A 23719-nucleotide genomic window follows, 5' to 3' on the forward strand; every position below is an offset into this window, starting at 1 on the left:
TAGTTTTAGACAATTGTAGCTGCATATATCTAGGATAGGCAGAAAGAGAAGCTCAAAATAGGTAATCTCATATCATGTTCTCTTGTGAATCAAGATTTCAAGATAAATCTTTCTCTCTTTCTCCCCTTTTCTTCTCTTCTTCCTTTTTTGCTTTCATCCTTCCATCTCTTTCATTACCTATCTCATCATCTAACAAGATGCCATATATCTGCACTCTATGTTAAAAGGATTATTTGGTGCTTCCAGTCCTTGTTTCATCCTCTCTGGGTAAGGAATTACCTTCAATCTTCTGAGTATGAACTGTAGTTATTGTCACTTTCTTTCAGATTTCTGGGGTTCTTTAGATTCTGTCTCTTTCTCATCTTTGGTATCAAAAACATATCTTAAAATTTGTTGCCATGAATGTGAGTTTGTCTCTGTATCTTGTCATCCTGCATTATATTTAGTGAATTACTTTATGTAATTCTTTGACATGGTCTATGAGTTACTATCACAAGGGTGTTTGAGGTTTAATAGTTATACAGGGAAGAAGTTTGTACAATTCTACAGAATGTAAACATTTTTTTTTTTACAGGTGAAAGACACTTCGATTAACAAATATTTGGGTGTTTGTTTTGTGCATAAGGACAAACATGGGGACCACAAGGAAGAGTAAGGGATGATCCTTGTTTTTAGCCAGCAGTGTTAGCATGGCATATGATAATAGATAATTGCTATATCTGAAGATGGAGAGATCTTCTTCAGGGTGGATGGTCAGAAAAAGTTTTGTCGAGGAGGAAGAACTAAAGTTGTGTCTTGAAAAATAAAAACTGAGTAAGGAAGGAAGCTACCTAATTTTATAAATAAGAGGAATATTGTAAATAAGGAAGTAAGAAATGTTAAGATGTGTGCAGAGTAATTTAGAATGTTTATCTGGAATAGATTTTGAAAAGTGGGTGATAAGATGAAGAGCATAATTTGAGGTGGATTGTTGATGGCCTCGTTATCTTGTTAGTGTAAAGAATAGTTAACATAGTGGGATTTTTGGTAAATTATATTTATATTTTAGAAACAAGGGAATAAATTTGATTGCCAGCAGTAGAAGTTCAGGTACAAACTTGAATAGGTTGGGGAATAACTACTTCTATCAGTGAAATCACAATGAAAATTTATAGGGGTTAGGTGGTAGGAAATTTGTGAAAGAAAAATATATGTGTATAGGACTTGGTATTTTGTGACTGATAGAAGGATTAGGGCTGGATAATAACAGAAGATTTAATAATGGAGATTAAAATGATTAATGTGTGAATAGTATTATATTAAAATAACAGAAATATGAATGATGTGAAGAAAAATTGATTTTTTAAATTCATCTTTATGTGTTCATTGTGATGTAGTGTTGGACGACCTGTGCAGAAATGGCCAGGCAACACTTGGAGATAGAATACTTAGAGGGGCTAGGAGTGGAAAGAGATGTTGAAGTCTTCCATGTAGAGTGCTGTTCACCTCATGGAGATAGAGCAGTATGGAGGGCTTAAAACTAAGCTTTTACAAGTAGTCATATTTAGCAAATACGAGATCAAATCACTAGAGAATATGTTAGAAAGGTACCATGCTAGTACCATGTCAGAGAACAAAGGAGGAGAATAGGTAAAAGGAGGACTAATTAATAATATTGCAGCCCTCAGTGAGATTAGAATATGGGTAAACAGAATGCCGTTAACTTTGAAGATGAGTTATTTATTTTGATAATAAATGTTCTTTTGATGAAAATTAGAGCTGATTCTTTAAAATCACTTTTATGTATTCATTGGCTCTATCAAGCCAGTTACAGCAGTTTCCTTTTTTACACAAATTTACTTGTCTTGGCACTACTTAAATTGCTATCTTTAATTCATATGTAATAATGTTAACTATAAATTAAAAAGAGTCTTCAGTATTAATGGAAGCATTCATTTACTAATGGTCTTTTAAAGTAATTTGATGACACCCACACTATGAGAGTGTGGATAACTTCCCTTAAGATATATTTTCGTTTACACTGTAACTGTCATAATGATTAAAAAGTGGCGAAAGCATAATTTAGTTATATGTATGACAGTGTCTGTCTTCAGTATCTAGTGTGCTTTCTTAATTAAGTTTATTTCTCCCCAGGTAGATAAACTTTAAAAGTTATTTATACATAAGGATTTTGTAAGGATGATTCTTAGTATAAATTCCATTTCCCAGCTGTTTTATTAGTCTTGGGATATGAATCTATATCACAGAATCATTAGGGTACTTAAAAGATTTCATAATTTTGGGTACCTGGGTGGCTAAGTCGGTTAATCACCTACCTTCAGCTCAGGGTACTGGGAACGAGTCCCACACCCACATCGGGCTCTCTGCTCAGCAGGGAGTCTGCTTCTCCCTCTCCCTCTGTGCTTTCCTTCAAATAAAATCTTTAAAAAACTAAAAAGTAAAAGGTTCATAATTTTGAATTATGGAGTATATTCTAGGTAAGATGCCACCTTCCAAACAGTGGTATATTTTTATTTTTTTAAGATTTTATTAGAGAGTGCGTGGTGTGCCTGTGCTAGTCGGGGGAGGGGCAGAGAGAGAGAGAGTGAGAGCCTCAGACTCCCTGCGGAGCGCAGAGCCCGAGGTGGGGCTCAATTTCAGGACCCTGAGATCAGGACCTCAGCCAAAACCAAAAGTTGTATGCTTAACGAACTGAGCCACCCAGGTGCCCCAGTCTTACTCGTTTTTAAAAATATACCACTGTTGGGGCGCCTGGGTAGCTAAGTCAGTTAAGCACTGCCTTCCACTCAGGTCATGATCCCAGGGTCCTGAGATCAGGCCTGCATTGGGCTCCTTGCTCAGTGGGGAGTCTGCTTCTCCCTCTGCCCCACCACCCCCCACCCTGGTCATTCTCTCTCTCTCTCTCTCTCAAATAAAATCTTTAAAAAAAAAAAAAAAGTGAGACCAAAAAATTGACCCTGGTCATAGACATGGACTAATTCCTTAACAGGATGATTGTGCTTAAGATAGCCCATGTTCCTGATTTGTGTTGAGTTTCTCTGGGACTACATACTCTCTTATTCACCTGTATGTATGATCCTCATGATTGATGTAATTTAGACCCTGTCATTTTAGTGTGCTTTCTAGTACTTTTAGCATGCATTCTAGTACTTTTAGCATACCTTATTTCCAGATTTGTCTAATTCTTCCAAAAAGTCTTCTTGAATATCAAATGTTAGAATTTTAGAACTAGGTAGGAGGCATCTGATGATCATTTAAATTATCTCTGTCATTTCACAGAGAGAGTAGGTGATTTGCCCATTACCAGAAAAGTCTCTTGGGTCTTAGGCCTCATTTAGTTATTCATCTTTAATTATTCATCTTTCTACTTCACAGAAATTACATTAGAAGTTTGGTTAGTATTCTGCCTTGAAAAAGGTACTAGCATACTTCATTAAATATGATGTTATCATCAAAGCTCTTAACTCCTAAGTTTCTGTATTTTTTCAAATTCATTATAAACCTCTAAATTAATAAGACTGTACTACTCATTTCTTGGAAATATTTCTAGAATTCTTTAGTCAGTACGAGAGTTTTCCTATTGAGGAATTATTATTTTAACTCGTCTAATCCATTCATCTCTTGCTTTAAAAATAAAAATAACTTCTGTATCATAATTGCTGAATAGATTTCTTAACTCCTGTTTTGAAATTTTTGCACTTATTGGTAAATACCACGGCCTGGATTTTCTCAGCTTTCCTTATTGTGATTTAATGTGTATGAATTTTATTGTGTGGTCTGTATTTACATATGTCCCAAATGTTTCTTAAACATGATTGATTTTATGAGAGGTAGTTTATCTAAAATTCACTTGGAAAATTTGTCATTATTATTGTTTCTTTTTTTTAATTTTCTACAGCATACATTAAATACTGGCATAAGTTATATACAATATTAAATTTTATGTTGATTTATTCTTGGGTTAAGCTGTACATTTAATTTTATGATAGGCCCATATAACTTTAATATGGATAGAGAAGAGATTTCATCCTTCTGGGTTTTTCCTTTTTTTTAAGATTTCATTTATTCGACAGACAGAGAGCTGGAGGAGGAGCAGAGGGAGAGGGACAAGCAGACTTTCCATGCCGAGGGTGGAGCCGGACTCATGGCTCGATCTTAGGACCCTGAGATCATGATCTGAGCCAAAACCAAGAGTGGGACACTTAAAAGACTGAGCCACCCAGGCCCCCTTCCATCCTTTCGTTTTTTTAATATAAGCTTCATTGTTTTCTAGTTATACATGAATATTCAAATAGTGCCTTCGTTATTAAATTTTTTTCTTTGGGAATTCTTCTATATACTTTAAGCCTGATTTAAGAAGGTGAAATCATTTTTAGAGAGACATACTTAACTGTTGGGGTGCCTGGGTGGCTCAGTCTAACGACTGCCTTCGGCTCAGGGAGTGATCCCAGAGTCCTGGGATCGAGCCCCACATCAGGCTCCTCCGCTGGGAGCCTACTTCTTCCTCTCCCACTCCCCCTGCCTGTGTTCCCTCTCTCGCTGGCTGTCTCTCTCTCTCTCTAAGTAAATAAATAAAATCTTTAAAAAAAAAAAAAAGAAAGACTTAACTGTCTTTTTTGGTTGACTTGCTTTAATCACAGCATAATTATAAAAACAGTTACAGTATATATAGTTATATAGGGGAAGTAAAATATTTTCCTTCTTCGTATCAGCTGGAAAGGCTAGTCTGCATTTTGTGGTTATGTTTATTATCGGAGGAGCCATTACTAAAGATAAATCTGACATTTTAATTAATAAGATTATAGACAGCTTTTCTGATTGATTCATGAGTAGATTCTTTCAGTGCCTCCTTTAATGAATAATGGTTAAACCAAGTTAAGTGCTTTTACTTTTTTCTGATGTTGTGGAAATAAACTTTTATTTTGTCTATATAAAAGTCGCTTCAAAATTACACGAATGCCTTATACCAGGGAAATTGATGCCATATTCAAATGTCATGTGTTATATCGGAAACACAGTGATCTTCAATAGGATTGATATTTTTTCTTTGCTTTGTTAGAGTTTTGTAAGTTCCACATCTCCAAAGTATTCTTTTAGACATCTAACTGCAAATTTGGCAACATTGGTAGATAGCATAGAAATAGGGTTGATTAATCCTCATATAACCTGCCCCACACAAAAAAGGAAACAGTGTAGAGCAAGGTTGCTTAAACAACATGTGAAGGATACCATGCTTGTGAACATCTATCAAATATCCTTTGTCATTGCTGTGTTAGACTTCTTTCAGATCTCTTCCTCCATTCTGTGTACTTAGAATTGTAAACATAGTAGTATTACATTTCTGGAAGCATTTATTAGAGTAGATTTATAAGTTGTTGCTTTTTTGTTTTTCATCTTTTGTGAAATTTTGTGAAATTTTGAATTGAGATAAATAAAAACAGCACATAACCAAGGCGATTTGAATTCTTGTCTTGAATTTTTTATGTAAAGTTCTATCTAGAGATAAACTTTTTTCAAGTGGTTACTTATTAATAACAGTTCATGTAACTTTTTATTTTGCCTAGAAAACATTGAAAAAGAGACCTGAATCCTGACATTTCTGCATTTGTAGTCTCTCATTTTTGGCAAATACTGAGATATATATATTTATTAATGCTCATATGCTGATTTGGAGAAATAGTTCTGTTCTTTCTCATTTTTGAATAGTTTTAAACTAGACTTGGAATCAGTTCCCTTAGTCTGTCTTTTCCTCCAACTTTCTTCACAACCAAGAAATGATCCTGTTTCACTTATGATTCTTTTTCTTGCTTGTATGGTAAATCTTTAAGTGTATTAGTCATTAGATAAGTTTACCGATTTTCTTTCATACGATTAATTTTAAGGAAAGTTATTCTTCTTTCTTTTCCATTATTATCACTATCCAGAATACATTAATAAACACCAGTGTACTCTTTCCTTCTTTTCAACAAGCTAAAGAGAAACTAGTTTTCTTTTTGAGTCAATCCCATTTGTGATAATACATTAACTTCTTAGGCAGAGCCCTTTCTTTTAGAGTGATATTTCTCTTTTGACCAAAACACAAACTTTCCTTGAGAAATCAACTATTCTTCTAAATTTTAATTTCATTTCCATATTTGGTGAACTGCACATCCCTCCCTATGCCATATTTTTTAACACTAAAGAAAGAAAATTACCACTTCTCTCTTTTCTAAGTATTTCCTAGAATATTGGGATATTGCTAGTAAAATTCAATTGTTCTAGATCAGTGGATACCGGAACAGAGAGGAGGTATTTCTTACCTGATAATGTGTGTGTGTTCCGATTCTGCTAATCCAGAAATCCAATCGCATTTGTTGAAAATCATCCTTAGTTGTTATTTGTTAGGGAGTCAACTCCCTATTTTAGTTGTTTTCTGAAATTCAGTCCCTAGATGTGCTTTAGATAGGCTAGAACTTTTACCTCTTTCAGAACACTGCTAAAGAAGTTTCAACTGGAACATAGTCTGAAGAAGCACTGAGAGCAAAAAAAATTCAGAGTGGTGATTGGCCACCTCTGTTTGATTGACAGGTTGCAGGGAGAAACCCATTCGTTCTGGATTAATGGAACTGGAAAACAGAAAACAATTATCAGGTAAAAAAAACCTTTTCTTTAACCTTTGAAATTCACCATTTAAAAGATGAGTCAGACCATCAAGGGAATTTATTACCAAAAAGAAAAAAGTTTAGTGTCTTGTGAGCAATGATCTCTGGCTACTACTTCCAAGAGTTAACAAAAAAAATCGCTACAGTTACGACACATTGTCAGCCTTTGCTGAAAGGGCTTGATTAAATGCAGAAAAGATGGAATGTAAGGTGCAATTACATTGTAAATGTGGCTTAAAGACATGAAGCAGAATTCTATGGGTGGGGGAAATTGATGTCTTATTTCCTGAATTGTGTCTGGTCTGTGTGTGCATAAAGAGAACACTTTGTTTTTCAAGGCTATTAATCTGGCACTTTTCATGAATATTCACAAATTTTGTTACTGTACTCTGTTATACTTAATCTTCATTGGGATGTATATACTTCTACATCTCTTTTATCATAAAATATTAGTAACAGTAGTGACCAGTTCTTTATATTTTAATGGCAACTTTCTGATTGTTGGTTAAATATATTTCAGATTGAAGGCCAAGGACATGGTGCAGTGTTTGACTGCAAATGCTCTCCTGATGGTCAGCATTTTGCATGCACAGACTCTCATGGACATCTTCTAATTTTTGGCTTTGGCTCCAGCAGTAAATACGACAAGGTAGCGTATGATGATTCTTTGTCTTTTTTTTTTTTTCCCTGGTTTTTTTGTTTTAAATCTATGGATGGTTAGGGGTTGTATTTCTTCAGGGGTGGGTGAGCATCGTTTATGCTTTTAGTCTCAAGCTTGAAGAATCAATCATATTTTAAGTATTTTAGAGACTTAAGTTTTAGAGAGGAGGGTGAACACAGCAGTTGTTAAATTCCTATTCTCTGTAATAGACATTAGATAATAATTAGATCTTATTTAATCATCTTTACATTTCAGAAGGAATAACTTTATATACCTTGCTAGAGCAATCTAGATTTTAATTCCAGTGCCAGGTGTGGGAGAGGTTGTCCATAGAGAGGCTCTGAAATTATGTAAAATGTTTTATTTATATGGATAAAGTGCATTTAGCTGGGGTATAAATCTGTGGCTTTCATGAGGTTCTAAAAAATATATGGCCTACTGATGGTAGCTAATATTTTTAAATTCTAAAGAGCTTATTTTAGTGACTAAAAGACCTAAAAATTGAATAGTTCATAGTTTAAGAAATTCCAAATAAACCAATAAAATTTTGAAGTTACAGATGTGTCAGGCATGAGTTCATATTAAGAATTTTGTGTTATTTCAAAAACTTCAGAGAAAATGCTTATCGGCTCTTGGAAGATCATGCCATGTTGATTTTTATGTTAATATATAAGTCAATATTTACTGTATTCTTAAGGGTTTTCTTAAATTGTATAAGTGATTTTCATTAGAGTTTAGTTCAAAGAATAAATTCATTGAGTGATTTCCCTTTGCAAAATGCTAAAACAGGTAATTACTATGTTTAATAGTTTAAAAAATAAGATAATGCATGGTAGCTCTGTGAAAGTAGTAGTACTGCTGAATGATTTATGCCAAGATTTGATTTTACCATTTAATTTGAAATTATACAACTTTAATTATCATGATAGTGTTTTATGTATACAATCTTTTCCTTGTTGCAGAGAAAATTCAAAGCAGCTGCTTTTCTGATCATAAAATTTAATGTAGGAGTATAGTAAAGACTTACCATTAACTGAAGAAAATAATATTCTTTTGTATTGATGCTTAATACCATGATTTACATTAAGACATTGCCTTCCATTAGAAGTTTATAATGATAAATTTTTATTTTTCCAATCTTTTATGGACCTTTCTTTTTACAGATAGCAGATCAGATGTTCTTTCATAGTGATTATCGGCCCCTTATTCGTGATGCCAACAACTTTGTCTTAGATGAACAGACTCAGCAAGCACCTCATCTCATGCCTCCCCCTTTTTTGGTTGATGTTGATGGTAATCCTCATCCATCAAGATATCAGAGATTAGTTCCTGGTCGTGAAAATTGCAGGGAGGAGCAACTCATCCCTCAGATGGGAGTAACTTCCTCAGGTAAATGCTCATTTTCCTAGACAACCAAATTTTCCATTTCTAATGTCTTATAAAATTGCTGATTGGATAAAGCTTTGTTATTGTTTTGAACAAATGAAAAGTAAAATTATTTTTAAAAATTTCTCTGAAGTCCTTTAAACAATGCTGAAGTACGTACTATAAGATAATTAAAAAACATCGGAGAGTTAAAGCAATAATCTTGGTCATTTATTTATTTATCCTCTCTGGGACACCTGCTAAACTGGTATTCAGTAGTGAATTAGATCAGACACAATCCTTTTTCTCATGGGATAAGATTAATAAACACAGTTATAAACAGTTAAAACTTGTGATAAATGTTATTAAACGGAATAATAGTATGATGTGAAAGTAAGACTAGATAGCCTATTCATATTGAAGATTGTTTTAAGAAGTGATCAACTTTTAAAAATTTTAAATAAGATAGGAATGAAAGTGTTGAGAGCTGTTCTAGTTAAGTAATGAAGGATGAAAGTCAAATTAGTTGAAGAATTAAAAGGAAGTTGAAATAGAGACAAGGTCTGCAGACCTTCCCTTTTGACAGAGATGTAGTGCTGATTTATTAAGTAAAAGTGATGGAAACCATTAGAAGGTTAAACCAGTTTTGTAGTTTATGAATCTTTGTTATATTTTAGACTAGAAAAATTCATTAAGGGGCGCCTGGGTGGTTCAGTCGATTAAGCATCCAACTCTTGGTTTCACCTCAGGTCATGATCTCACAGTCAAGTGATGGAGCCCCGAGTCTGGCTCCGCCCTCAGTGTGGAGTCTGCTTCAGATTCTTTCTCCCTCTCCCTCTGCCTGTCCCTGCTTGTGGTCTCATTCTCTCTCTCTCTCTCTCTAATAAGTAAATAAATAGATCTTTTTAAAAAGAGAAAAATTTATGAAATCATTTTAAGTTCCGAACACTGTTATAATGGCCAAAATGTCTAAGTAGATGTGAAGGAGACATAAGGGATGTAATATATAGTGAGTAACTTTTAAATAATGAATTTAGATTCTGTAAGCTGTGCAGAAAAACCAGTCTCACTGCATTACAGAGGACCCATCTCTTATTTTCCTTTAAGGATTGGGCATGAAATTGCAATGAAGATGAACATATTGGATAGGAAGTGCTGCTCTTGAAGGTGGCCATGCCCACTCAGGATGGAGGGTGAAGGGAAGCATTAGAAGAATAGTTTCTGCTGCTACTTACAGAGAGTAGTACAGTCCAGTAGACCTGAATGTTTGGAGTATGAAACTAAAATGTCTCATACATGGACATAGCATGAACTCGATCTAAGAATAGGTAGTATTCAAGAAGTCTAGGCAGGTATTCAGATTAGAGAAGTCTCAATTATTAAGCGAAGTCTTGATCATAGGACTGAAATTAAGATAAATGTCTTCAGACTCTTGGGGAATTGGCAAGAATCGGATCTTGCCCAGGTCTCAAAATAGGTACCTAGGCTAGGATTTCAGGCACAGGGAAATAGGGAAAGGACTCTTTCGTTAAAATATCAGTGCTACTTAATTATTGTGGCTATTACCTTTTTCCTCCTTTTAACCATTTGTATAGGACTTTTATAAATAATATCTCATTTAATCCTTATGGTATCCTTATTCTAAAAGTTGAGAAAATGAAAATTTAACAACATATGTCTTGTTTTAAGTTGAAGTGTATAGAACCACAGGGACTCAGAGTATGCAGCTCTTAGTCCATTGTTCTTTCTTCCGTACTAAGCTGCCCTTATTGTAAAAAAGTGTACCTTATCTTGAAAATGAATTAGACACCAGTTATTATTAGTACAGGACCACAAGAGAACCCATAGCAATAATTATAGCTTCAAAGTGAGTCATAGAATTTGTAAGTGTTCTAGGTCACAGAATTCAGGGTAAAACATCATGTCTTTCATTATTTTTGAATTAACCAAGTACAACATAGGACAGAAGAAAGATACTTTTTGAAAAAATCTTTAGAATCGTTTGTAACTATTTTTGTAAATCTAGATCTATGATAAAATTTGTTTTGGGAAATCTCTTAGAATTAGGTAAAAATAGATGATGGGTATTGTAATGGTAAATGGGCTTGAACGAAATTTTGTTATATTTACACTGTGAAATGTATATTTGAGTAATACACTTTAGGTATGCTTCTTCAGTTACAACTTGAGCTATATCAGATTACTCCTTGATGTTCAAATGAGAGATGTTTTCCCAGCATCATAACAGGAAAGAAGCATCCACAGGCATTTTAACTTTTACTCTACTTTACCACTTTTTAGGTTTATGACCTTGGAGAACTTACTTTATCCTATTGAATTTTAGTTTTCTCTTATAAAATGAAATAACATTATGTGATTAATACATGTAATTTTCCCTTTCCTTATATCTTCCTTGCTATATTAATACTTTGTTTCAGAATGCGCTTTGTATCTTCTCTTCCCAGCCCACTCTAAAAGTCTGATCTCATCACATCATTTCTTATGTACCCACACACCTGCTATTAATTGCTCCCTTCTGTCATGGCAGTGCTTTCATGTATCTACTAACACACATTTTTTTAATTCATTCAGCAGGATTGAACATTTTTATATGCCTACCGTCGTGCTTGATTTAGAATTAGAATATTAAATAGGCAATCCATGCTTTTGCAGAACTAACTAGCAGGCTTCCTTTTTATATTGGGCTGAGTACTAAGACATATATATTGTTTGAGGAAATGAAAGAGGATAGCAGCTAATTCTTTCACAGGTAGTCTGGAAAGATTTCACAGAGGAAATATCAGAGAGATGCCGTTTTAGCTGGTGCTTGAAGGATAAGTTAGTGTTTATCACGTTTATACTTGAATTGGGAATATTGTGGTTAAAAGCTCCAAAGCATTAAGGTGTTTATCCTGTTAGAGCAGAAGAGTCAAGTAGTCCAGTATGACTGGTACAGGTGAAAGTTGATGCTTGAAAATTAGGGTGGGTTAAAACATACCAAGTTACTCCCTACCTCAGAGGCTTTGTTCCAACTCTTGCTTTTTATCTGGAGTGTTCTTTTTCTTGTTCCTCACACGGATGACTAATTCTTCTTTTTCTTCTAGTCTTAGCTCAAATGCTGCCTTCTCAAAGGGGCTTCTTTGACTTTTCTGACTCACCTGATAAGCAGTTCTCATCTCTCTTCCCCATTTTCTCTTTCTGTCATCATCTTTAACATTTTTCACAGTCTGCATTTATATAAGGGTTTATTGTTCAGTTTTCCTATTACAGTGTTAGCTTCTTGAAGTCAAGGACCTTGATGTCCTATTCACCACTGCATCCTTACTTCCTTGGTATATAGTTCCTAACACATAATAGACACTCAAGAATTTGCTGAATAAATGAAGCAGTAAAGGTTTTTTGTTCCGTTTTGTTTTGTTTGAGAAAGTGGGTAATCAGATTTGCCTTTTTTAAAAGAAACTGATCTAAGATGAAATTCCACTTTTGCCATTTACTAGATATGTGACATTGAGTAGTTATTTTGGTTTTCTCATCTGTAAGTGCAGTTAATAATACGTATCTAATTGCATTATTGTGGGGATAGTATGAGTGCCTGAATCATAAACACTTGGTAAACCTTATCATCCTTGTCATTGTTTTATAATAAATTAGGATTGAGTTAGTATATTCCTGGTTGTATGTATATGTATGTGTATTTTACTGCCATCATTTCAAGTTAATCATTTTAGATCTAAGGTCTTGTACTCAAGCAAAATTTATGCTTAATTCTGGACTCACAGTAAGCTTAATTAGTAAAATGGTTTGACTAGTTGACTAAAGTGTCCTTAACATTTTGTGTGGTATTATATAGGACTGAACCAAGTTTTAAGTCAGCAAGCAAACCAGGAGATCAGCCCATTGGACAGCATGATTCAAAGACTACAACAGGAGCAAGACCTGAGACGTTCTAGTGAAGCCGGTATGAGTAATACCAGCCGTTTAAGTAGAGGTAAGCAGGGACTGCTTTTAGTGAAATATTTAAAAAATCATAATAGTTTAAACTGCGAACAGTAAAGAACCGATTAAACGAATTGTGGCACATCCATAGAATGAAATATTAGGCTGCCAGAATGATCAGGTTTTTAAAAATATGTAATGCCTAAGAAAATGTTCATAATATAAGATTTCAGACTGTAGATAATGAGTCTTTAAATATGTATATTCTTCCAGATTTCCTATAGTAAACATGTAGAACCTGAAAAAAACTTTAAATCTATTCAATAACGTATGGAATACACTCCACATTCTCAAATATCTCACTGCCCTATTGTCACATATTATTTTCAGAGAGAAGTTAAAGCAGATTTATGAACCATAAATATTCTTGGGTTTGTCTATTTTTGCTTCTTAATAGTTTTCCTAAAATACAAAGCATTTTTTAAAAATTAATGATTTTACATGTTAAATCCGTCAGTAGTTATGGTTCATTAGTTTATCTAATTAACTGAATAGCCATGTTTTGTTTTCATTAAACTTTTGCCTGTGGTTTTTGGTTCCTGATTTGATCATTTAATTATTTGCCAAATATGAATTTTCATGTGGAAGGTAATAAAGACTTTGTTTTCTGCTATAAGCATAATGTTTCTAAGTAGAACTTACTGTATTAATTTTTCACTTAGGCTCTGTAAGTTCTACCTCAGAGGTTCATTCACCACCAAATGTAGGACTAAGGCGTAGTGGACAAATTGAAGGTGTACGGCAAATGCACAGCAATGCACCAAGAAGTGAAATAGCCACAGAGCGGGATCTGGTAGCTTGGAGTCGAAGGGTGGTGGTACCTGAGCTATCAGCCGGTGTAGCCAGGTAAGGGGAGTTGTGAAGTTTTATGTACCACCGTTGTTTATGTTTATTTTGAATTACAGCCTTCAAAGTACCTTCAAGTTGTAATTTATTTTAAATTTATCTGAAGAGCTAGTATTTTAAACTAGTCATGGTTCTGGAAGATAATTAAATTTTGGTCATGTCCTTTTCTATAATTAATGTAAAAGATACGGGGAGAATGTGTTAAGGTGAGTAGCATATTTAAATCTTAGTTTGTCTTATTTAACTGCATCTTAAAACACATTTCATGAAGTTATAATTTTTTATAGATTTTACTAACTATTCACACCATATTCACATACTTCGGAGTGAAAATATATGGCATTATTTGTTGGTAATACATTATATAAACATTTTTATATATTAAAATGATTCTTTAATGATTTTTTTATATTCAAATGTATACATTTATAAATTAAATATTGATATAATTCTGTTCTCAAGGCCTATGTTGTAAAGGAACTTTATATCCAGTTCCTTTTGATTCCTTGTGATTTAGTAATGTAAATATTCATGAATGTGGTCCATATGAATCCAGCTAATACTGACCCTTGAACAACATGGGAATTGGGATGTTGACCCCCTGCATAATTGAAATTTTGCATATAATTTTTTACTACCCAAAAACTCAACTACTGATAAGCTTCCTCTTAATTGGAAGCCTTGATAACAAACAGTCAGCTAGCACATATTTATGTTATATGTATTATATACTGTATTCTTACAATAAAGTAAGCTTGAGAAAGGAAAATATTATTAAGAAAATCAGAAGGAAGAGAAAATACATTTACACTACTCTATGTAAAAAATCCACATGTAAGTGGACCCACATAGTTCTAACCCATTCAAGGGTCAACTCTACATAGTATAATACTATGCTATAATAAAAACCATAAAGATCAAAATGTAAATTTGATTTTAAGATTTTTCTAGTTCTTAAACTCAAAAGATAGTAATTATATAATTTAAAAAACACTTAACATGAATGTTTATATAGGTTATGCTTTTTTATTGAACAATGCTTCAAATTTGTGTTAGGATTTAACATTAATTATACAAGTAAAGTATAAATTTGAACAATAACTTTATGTGATAACAAGTATACCCATATATCCTTAATAAAAATGAACTCTTACAGTGTATTTTTAGTTGGATTTTTGTCCATTTTTTAATTTTAATGTTAAGGTTTGAAGGGGGTGTAGTAAGTAACACCCATCTTAAGAGTTCTAAAGGAAGTGAACATACAAAAGAATGAGATATTAAATCACAATGTTACTTTTTGTTATTGAGACAACGGTGAAGGATGTGGCTTTAATCTGCATGAAAGTGTGTTTCTAGTTCTGAACCCCAAATAAAAGGTAGCACTGGATCACAATATTTCTTCCCATCTGAGGTAGTGGGGTTTGGGTCTTTAAAATGCAGAGCAAAATGTATACATTGTAAATAAGGGCATAGGACTGGCCCATACTAAGCTGGTTTTTCCATCCAGAGCACACCAATTAATTAGTTCACTTCTTCCCTGGAAAAGAATGAGTAAGGAGGTTAAGAGAGGCAAGGAGTGGGTTACTAGTTGGTGATGAAGGTCCCTGTACATGGAAGGAAATAGGAGGAGGGGGGAAGATTCGTTTCTCTCTATATGTTCTTTACCTTTTTATCCCTTTTTCATTGAGCCAGTGGTCAAGCAGGGCTTCATGACTTCAAAGGATTTTTGACCTTCCCGGAGTTTTGCCCCTGATACTTAGTACTTTGAGAATCTTCCTGGGCTATGTCCCCCTCATAGATAGTTTGCAGTTTGCCCCTAGAAGGCTCTTAAGTGGGTCAGACCTGTTACATTAATTAAAATTAAATCCAGTCACATTGATTGGATTCCAACGAAAGGCTGTTACCTAGAATATATAAAGAACTCTCGAAACTCAACAGTAGGGGTGCCTGCGTGGTTCAGTCAGTTAAGTGCCTGCCTGCGGCTCAGGTCATGATCCCAAGGTCCTGCGATTGAGCGCCACATTGAGCTCCCTGCTTACCAGGGAACCTGCTTCTCCTCCTCTCTCTCCCCCTGCTTGTGCTCTTTCTCTGTCAGATAAATATATAAAATCTATTAAAAAAAAGAAAGGAAAGAAAAAACTCAACAGTAAACTAAAAAATCCGCTCAGACAATGGGCAGAAGACACAGGCATGTCATCAAAGAGGATATGCAGATGGGATATAAGTACATGAAAAGATACTTGACATCATTAGCCATTATTGAAATACAAATAAAATCACAGGGAAATAATCTCTATATACCTGTCAGAATGACCAAAATATAGTAACATCACCCAGTGCGCCAAGGAAGGTGTGGAGAAACTGCATCACTCATGCATTACTGATGGGAATGTAAAATATTGTGGCCACTCTGGAAAACAGTTTGCCACTTTTTTTAAAACCTAAATGTATGACTACTATATTATTCAGTGATTCCACTCTTGGGCATTTATCCCAAAGAAGTGATAACTTATGTTCACACAAAAACCTGTACATCAGTGTATAGCAGCTTTATTTGTAATAGCCAAGAACTAGAAACAACCCAGATGTCCTCAGTGAGTACATGGTTAAACAGATTCCACACCATGGAATACTACTCTGTAACAAAAAGGAACAACCTATTGATAGAAAAGATTGAATGAATCTTGAGGAAATTATGCTGAGTGAGAAACCAGTCTCAAAGGTTTACATAATTAATGGACTATTATTAAAATACCTGTAAAGGTAGAGAACAGATTAGTGATTGTTAGACCTTGTAGAGAAGGAGGGGTTGAGGGAGAAGAGAGAAAGGTGTGGGTATGATTATGAAAAGTACACCATAAAGGATCTTTGTGGTGATGGAAATGTTCTGTATCTTATCTGGGGTAATGGATACACAAACCAGCACATTGATAAACTTGAATAGAACTAAATACACATGCACCCACTAGTAGAAGTAAAACTGGGTTCTTAATAGTGCTGGTGCTTTTTATCAGTGTCAGCATCCAGGTTGTGATACTGTACTGTAGTTTTGCAAGATGCTACAATTAGGGGAAACTGCGTAAAGGAGACAAGGAATTTCTATATTCTTTCTTAAAACTCTATGTGAATCTACAGTTATTCCAGTAAAAAGTTTAATTAAAAAAGAATAAATAATTAAGGTGAAACAAAAAATTAAATCAAGGCCATTCTTTTCACTAGATTTAAATTTACTCATTTTATTTTCCATTCAGAATTATTACCAGCTGCATTAGAGATTCTGCAATTAAGTGAAATGACATTAATATACTCTAGTAATAAAATATCAACATTGTAGTGTTCTTCCAAGTTTGAATATGAAATCTCCAGGGAAAAATTAAAGTTCCAAAATTAAATACCCCTGCAGGTCAAAAACTTTAAAGTTGTAAGGAATTAAAAATAAATTTTCTTGCCCTTGTAAGTTCAGTTTCCATGAAATTAAAGTTCACAGTTAATGTTCCTCAACTTTTTCTGTTGCTTACTTTCAGCTCAGTGCCTGGAATGAATGGAAGACCTGCTTTTCATTGGAGAGAATATAGTTCTTTCACGGCTTTAGGAGTATATTAATTCAACCTCAAAGTTCTCTTGTGCCTCTTTTTTTTAAGATTGTAGCTATCCATATGGCATAAGAGATTATCACAGCCCTACACTGGCATAATTTAAAAAAAGATAATAAATCCAATTTCTCACCCTTGGAGCAGTTACCTTAGGAATAACCATGTTCCCAGTACTGAATATTTGATTTGCCAGAGACCATAAACAGAAACAGTAGTATCAAATTCAAGTAGACTCTTTCCAGTATTCCAGTCATTTAATGCCAAATGTCCAGAGTTAACAATCTGTGCATTTAAAGTCAGAAATCTTTATCACATGCCTCTGTCTGAAAAGAAAACATCAGGAGTAACATTCCCTCTCTGACACTGAACATGCCTTTCAGAGTGAAATCAGTTGTAAAAATTCTAAATTAACATGTATGGCTTTTAATTCTCTTTCAGTAGGCAGGAAGAATGGAGAACTGCAAAGGGAGAAGAAGAAATAAAAACTTATAGATCAGAAGAAAAAAGAAAACACCTTACTATTCCAAAAGAAAATAAAATACCCACCGTCGCAAAGGTACATAGTAATTACTTTTATGTTTAATACTATGCTTCATAAATATAGTGACTACTTTAAGCCCCTTTGTAATTAAAAATGTTAACATTGTAAAAATAATTAATGAAATAAAGTTGATATAGTTAATTCTTGATTATCTCTTTAGGTTATCTGTTACCACTTTAAATTTTTTATTTTACTGCCTTCTAGTATACCTTTTTCCCAAATGCCAACTGTTACATGCCCATTAAATGTAATAAATTATATCGTAAGCCTAAGCAAGATCTTTTTTTTTTTTTTTTTAGCTCTGCCATTGGTTGCACACTCTAAAACAGTTTTTTTTGGTTTTGTTTTTTGTCCTATTTTTTCTTTTTTTCTGTTTTGCACCTGTTACTGTAGGTAAGTCAGCTATGCTATTATAAATAATAGTTCTTATTTTCCCCATTAAAAGAAGGAAGTTGTTTGTATTAGTTTGCCTTGTTGGTTTCTCTGTCGTCCTACTCTGGAGAAACCTTTAGATCCAATGGATTTCAGTTGGTTTATGCCCTAATCTGGGAAAGATGTGTATTTATCTCCTTGAGTGTCAAGGAATCACAATTATCCATTCTTCCATTCTTTTTCTTTCTCAAACCACCTTCGTTTGAAAGCTAAGAATTGAGGTAAACTAGAACGTCTTTTCATTTGCAAGTAACCATCTAAGCACCTAATTAAACAAAAAATAACTGGTCTCATGACCCTGCTTTGTTCTCCTTTCTCTTTCTATTTGGGTCCTTAAACCTGTATATTAGTGTCCTTTTCTAGAACTCTTTGATTTTGTGACTCTTCTTTTTAAAGGACTCAGGTAGTCCTTTGCTATTTTATATTTTCGTTTATTAAGGGTATCATACCCTGGGATCAGTAGGACCCCACAAAGGTTCCCATTTATAATCTGAGGTAATCTTTCGTTTCCGGGGAGGGTGTTTGTTGGTGGTGTTTGATTGGTTGGTTGGGTGGTTTCTCATGGTGGCTGAGAAGCATACCCTTTGCCAGAATCTAAGGATGTGGCGATATAAACTCATATGATGGTGAGAGTTTGTATTGCTACCACTTTTTTGGATGGAATATGGTAATATCTATTAAAATTAAAAGAGTACACTTACTTTTAATCCAATAGTGGTACTTTTCTTCAAAGTATTTTCTTATAGAAAAGTACTGATGTGAATGTATGTATATATATGTGTGTCTGTACACTCACATATTTATATTTATAGTTGTAGCAACAACTAGAATGACTTTAGTGTCCATTGGTGGAAGAGAGGTAGGCTGTCATGCTATGTATTTACCCAAGGAATATTATGCAGCTTTTTAACTAAATGAGTTAGAATTCCATTGCCTTAGAGAAATGTTCATGATATATTTTAAGTGAAGAAAACAAGTAGAACAGTAATGTTTATGACCTTATTTTTTGTTTTTCAAATTCTATGAAAATAAAGAAAGGTTTGAAAACAAACCTATGGGTGTACAAATTATGAGATGGCCATCTTTCATCTCAGAGTTCCAATGATTTTTTCTTCTAAAAATAAAAGATACTGCGTAGGTAGGAAGTATAAATACAAAAATTGCTGAGAAAACAGTTATAATAATAGTAGTAATATGATTTTTAGTGGCAGGTTTGGTTCCAAAATTACAGTGGCTTAAATAAATGGTTATAATATTTATCTCTGATAGAAAAGCCTCAGTCAGTTGGTCCAGACCCAGTATGATGGTGTTGGTGTTGAGAACTGAAGCTCTTTCATTTTTCTGATTCTCTTGGGTGTGAATTTGAATTCCTGCCTCAAGATATCAGCTTTCTCATTTAAGGTTGAAGGATGGAGGATCAAGTCAATAAGGAAAGTGCAGAGGGCACATACGCTCTATTGAGGAACATTCCTTGAAGTTGCTCTGCAACATTGTGCCAAATATCCCATTGGGCAGAATTTTAGTCATATGAAATTCTGACAAAGAAAATTTTTGTGTGTGTGCAAAAAGAGAACAGTTGTTGGTTGACAGCCAGCTTTCCCTTCCACCATATTATTTATGAAAGCATTAAAAACATTAATGTCTTTGACATGGAATTTATCCTCAAGAAATATGAAATTGAGAAAGCTTTACAAAATGGAACAAATAGCAATTTTTAATTAAATGCATTTGAATTGTAGGTTAATATATTTATGTTAGATGAAAGAAACAGGTGTACATTACATTCTTCACATATTACTCAAAATTTATGAAATTTATGATTGTAGTTGAACAGTATATCCTTTTTATACCTTTACATATTTCCCAAAATTTCTACAAAATTAGAAAGCCCTTCAGTGATCCTTTTAGAGAAAATCCAGGTAAAGTGAATCTTATATCCTTGTATGTGGAAATGTCTTGTAAGTGGAAATGTCTTTTGTTTCGCTTGGCTGTTACTAGCAGCTGTTCAGACAAGAGTAGGGCTGAAGTGAGGGCAGGGTTCTTGTGACAATACCGGTTGTGGAGAAGGAACCGGAGAGTGGAGGTGGGTGGAGGAACAGGGAATGGTTGAACTCAGATTGCAGTATTATATAGGTCTTGAAGTGCACATCCAGAATCTGTGCAAAGCAAGGAGTGCAAAGCAAGACCTAGATTTTTGCTCTTTTCTCTCTCCTCCTTAATGCAATATTAGCACCCTAACACTTGTGAAGCCAAACCATGATGGAACAAAACCACACTGTAGATGGATTTACATGACTTACATAGGGAAACTAATGGAATGCACAGTACAGATATTTGAAATAGCATATTCTTAGAGCTAGGAGGGGATATTGGAAATATAAGAAAAAGCCGTTCTGGAGAGGCTCCTACTAGATAAATTGGGATGAAACACATCATTATTGAAATAGAGAACTCAGTGGATGACTTGACTAGAAGAATGAAAAATGAGTTACTAAGCTGGAATGTCAAGTTGAAGAACTCTCCCAGAATGTATCAACAAGGGATGAAATGATGGAAAGAAAAGGGAAATCTAAAAAGCAAACATATGTATTTATGTAATGTGTATGTGGATATATGTAGAAAGAACACACAATATTAGAAGTAGTGGTATAGTCAGTATTTAATGAGTCTTTGAAGAAGAGAAAATACAGAGGAAGGAAAGGGTTGAAAAAATAATGAACCAGAATTTTCCTAAAATTAACCTCTGGCTCGTGTGCCAAAGAGGATAAATAGGAAAAGATATCATGTGTCAAACAGGATAAATAAGGAAAAAATAATATAGAATTTAAAATTTTAAAAAACCTCAACTAAGTACATTATAATAAGATTTGAAAGCAATTAAAACAATATTCTAAAAGTTTCTGGAGAGAAAAAATCACCCACAAACGAACATAACTTGACTAATGTTACACTTCTTATTTGCTGTTAACAAATGAATTCCATTGAGCACCCATAGCCAGAAGGAGATTTATGAACACATCTTTGAGGAATCAGCACCTATATTAAGAAAATTGGTTATAATCTCCACACAGTAGCATTTATGCCTATTTCTGGTCAGAATGGTACATGCTAGAAATAAGTGCTAATGTGCATTGGTTCAAGGGATGTAAAGTCTACCCGTAAAGGTGACAGTGCCAGTGGAACCATGCTGTATGTAGTTATGGACATCTTGCCACCAACTCATCCAACCAACAAACACTTGTGCCTGTTCCTCCATGATGTCCACAAAATTGAGTGGTATTGGTGCTGTGCCTATGGGCCAAGTGGTGACGAGTATTCTCAGACGGGGCATGGTGGTCACCTTTGCTCCAGTTACCATTACAATTATAGTAAAGTCTGTTGAAACGTGTGCACCATGAAGCTTTGAGTGAAGCTCTTCTGGGGCTAATGTGGCTTTCATGTCAAGAGCATGTTTATAGAAGATGCTTGCCATGACAGTGTAGCTGCTGACAGCAAAAACAAGCCACCAATGGAAGCAGCTGGCTTCGCAGCTCAGGTTATCCAGTATCTTGAGTCATCCAGGCCAAATCAGTGCTGGCTATACACCTGTACTGAATTGTCACACAGCTTCACATTGCTTGCAAGTTTGCTAGGCCAAAGAAGAAGATTGATTGCTGTTCTGGGAGGAAGATGATAGATGGCCCTGAATTCTTGAAATCTGTCGATGCTGCCATAGTTGATATAGTTCCTGGCAGGCCCATGTGTGTTGAGAGCTTCTCTGACTGTCCTCGTCGGAGCCATTTGGCTCTTTGTGACATAAGACAGTTACCATGGGTGTAAACAAAGCAGTGGACAAAAAGGCTGCTGGAGCTGCCAAGGTCACCAAGTCTGCCCAGAAAGCTCAGAAGGCTAAATGAATATTATCCATAATACCTGCCACCCTGTCTTAATCAGTGGTAGAAGAGTGATCTCAGAACTATTTGTCTCAATCCACCATTTAATTAGGAAACCGTTTAGTGATAATGGCATCATAAAACCTTGAAGGAAAGAACCATTTGGTTTGTGTGAGTGTGTAGCAATTTTAAGGTAATTAGTTTTTAAATCAGTATTTTTTAGGGGCACCTGGGTGATGCAATCGGTTAAGTGTCTTACTCTTCCTTTTGGCTCAGGTCATGATCTCAGGGTGATGAGATTGAGCCCCAAGTTGGGCCCCATGCTCAGTGCAGTCTGCTTGAGATCCTCTCTCTCTCTCTCGCTTGTGCTCTCCCTCTAAAATAAATAAATCTTCAAAATAATAAATAAGTGAATCAATCAGTCAGTACTTTTTAATGTAAACAACTTGGCCAGAAATCGGTCACAGAATTTTGAGACCCATTAAAACAAAGTTTAATGAGAAGGAAAAAACAAAAGTGAGGATATAGTTATAGATCTGAAGTTATTTTCTGTCACTTGGAAGATTTTCTTCTTGTGTGATGTGTATTTATAATATATTGTATATATAAATCTGATGTCAGTCTTTTTTTGAAAGTAATCTTTATTCTTTTTTTATATAGACACAAGTTTGGTTTTTTTTTTTTCCAGGTGTGAATTCTTGTGTTTGTTGAGTTTGTTCATTTCTGTTACCATGTTGGACTTTATCAATTTTTTTGATGATTGTTAATTGTGTTCTCATTTGCTATATTCATTCTGTAGCAAAAGACAGATAGCCAACTGGTGTCCTAGCCTCATAGTGGCAGGGTAGTTTTGTGACCACCATTTTGGATTCCGTTTTGCCTCTACCCGTTACATATGGCCTCACAGCTCATGGTCCTCTCTCATATCCGTTCTATATGTTAGTGTGGGTATAGGAGAATTTGTTAGTCTGGTATTATGAATCCTTTAGTCTGTATCACTTAATCAGAAAAAAAAATTTTTTTATAACTTATTAAACCAGCAAGTGAATTTCAACATATCACAAAGCTGTGATTTAACTTAATGTAATGTTAAAATATTTGAATTGGTACCAGGGTCCACTTACATGAGTATCTTCAATATGAATGGATTTTTTTATAATTAAAAAATATACAACTTACAAAGTAAAAAGCATGCTCGTTAATCCTACTTTAAATAAATTTAATTTACTTTTCCAGAATCATGCTCATGAACATTTCCTGGATCTTGGAGAATCCAAACGGCAGCAGGCAAATCAACACAATTACCGTACAAGATCTGCTTTGGAGGAGACTCCTAGACCTTCAGAAGAGATAGAAAATGGCACTAGTTCTTCAGATGTAAGATCTCAGCACATTTATAAATTTGTTTCCAGTTTAACTTTTTTTTTTTAGTATGACTATTATTCTTTGTATTCATTGATGAATTTATGGATGTAACTCAAAGATGGTATTTCTGGGTCTTAAAATGATAGTGATAGCTTCCATTTACTGAAGACCTGTTTTGTATGTTCCAGGCATGGCACACATATTCATAATGTCAAATTCACAAAACAAATGCATATGAATTAATTATTCCTATTTTACGTGTGAGGAATCTGAGGTTCAAAGATGTTTAGATTACCTATGTACCTAACTATGAAATGGTAGAGCAGGAATTAAACCCAGGGTCCTTTTACTCTAAAACCAAGCTTTGAAAATAGTACCATGAAGCTATAGTCTATAACTATAATAAC

The 23719-nt window shown here is 34.3% G+C and overlaps 1 protein-coding gene across 3 annotated transcripts in view; it reads left to right on the forward strand.

Moving 5' to 3' along the window:
• Positions 1–23719, forward strand: part of PHIP (PHIP subunit of CUL4-Ring ligase complex) — a 133092-nt gene that overhangs the window by 63300 nt on the left and 46073 nt on the right. For 2 of the 3 annotated variants that reach the window (XM_045804064.2, XM_045804080.2), the window contains exons 16-21: positions 7162–7290; positions 8466–8691; positions 12518–12655; positions 13326–13509; positions 17541–17658; positions 23184–23324. In XM_045804064.2, the coding sequence (XP_045660020.2) occupies positions 7162–7290; positions 8466–8691; positions 12518–12655; positions 13326–13509; positions 17541–17658; positions 23184–23324 (936 nt within the window). The remainder of the gene's footprint in view (positions 1–7161; positions 7291–8465; positions 8692–12517; positions 12656–13325; positions 13510–17540; positions 17659–23183; positions 23325–23719) is intronic. The other variant, XM_045804071.2, reaches the window with a different exon arrangement.

This window comes from Ursus americanus, chromosome 29 (assembly GCF_024610735.1).
Source record: "Ursus americanus isolate L20-20 chromosome 29, mUrsAme1.1.p, whole genome shotgun sequence".
Taxonomy (NCBI): domain Eukaryota; kingdom Metazoa; phylum Chordata; class Mammalia; order Carnivora; family Ursidae; genus Ursus; species Ursus americanus.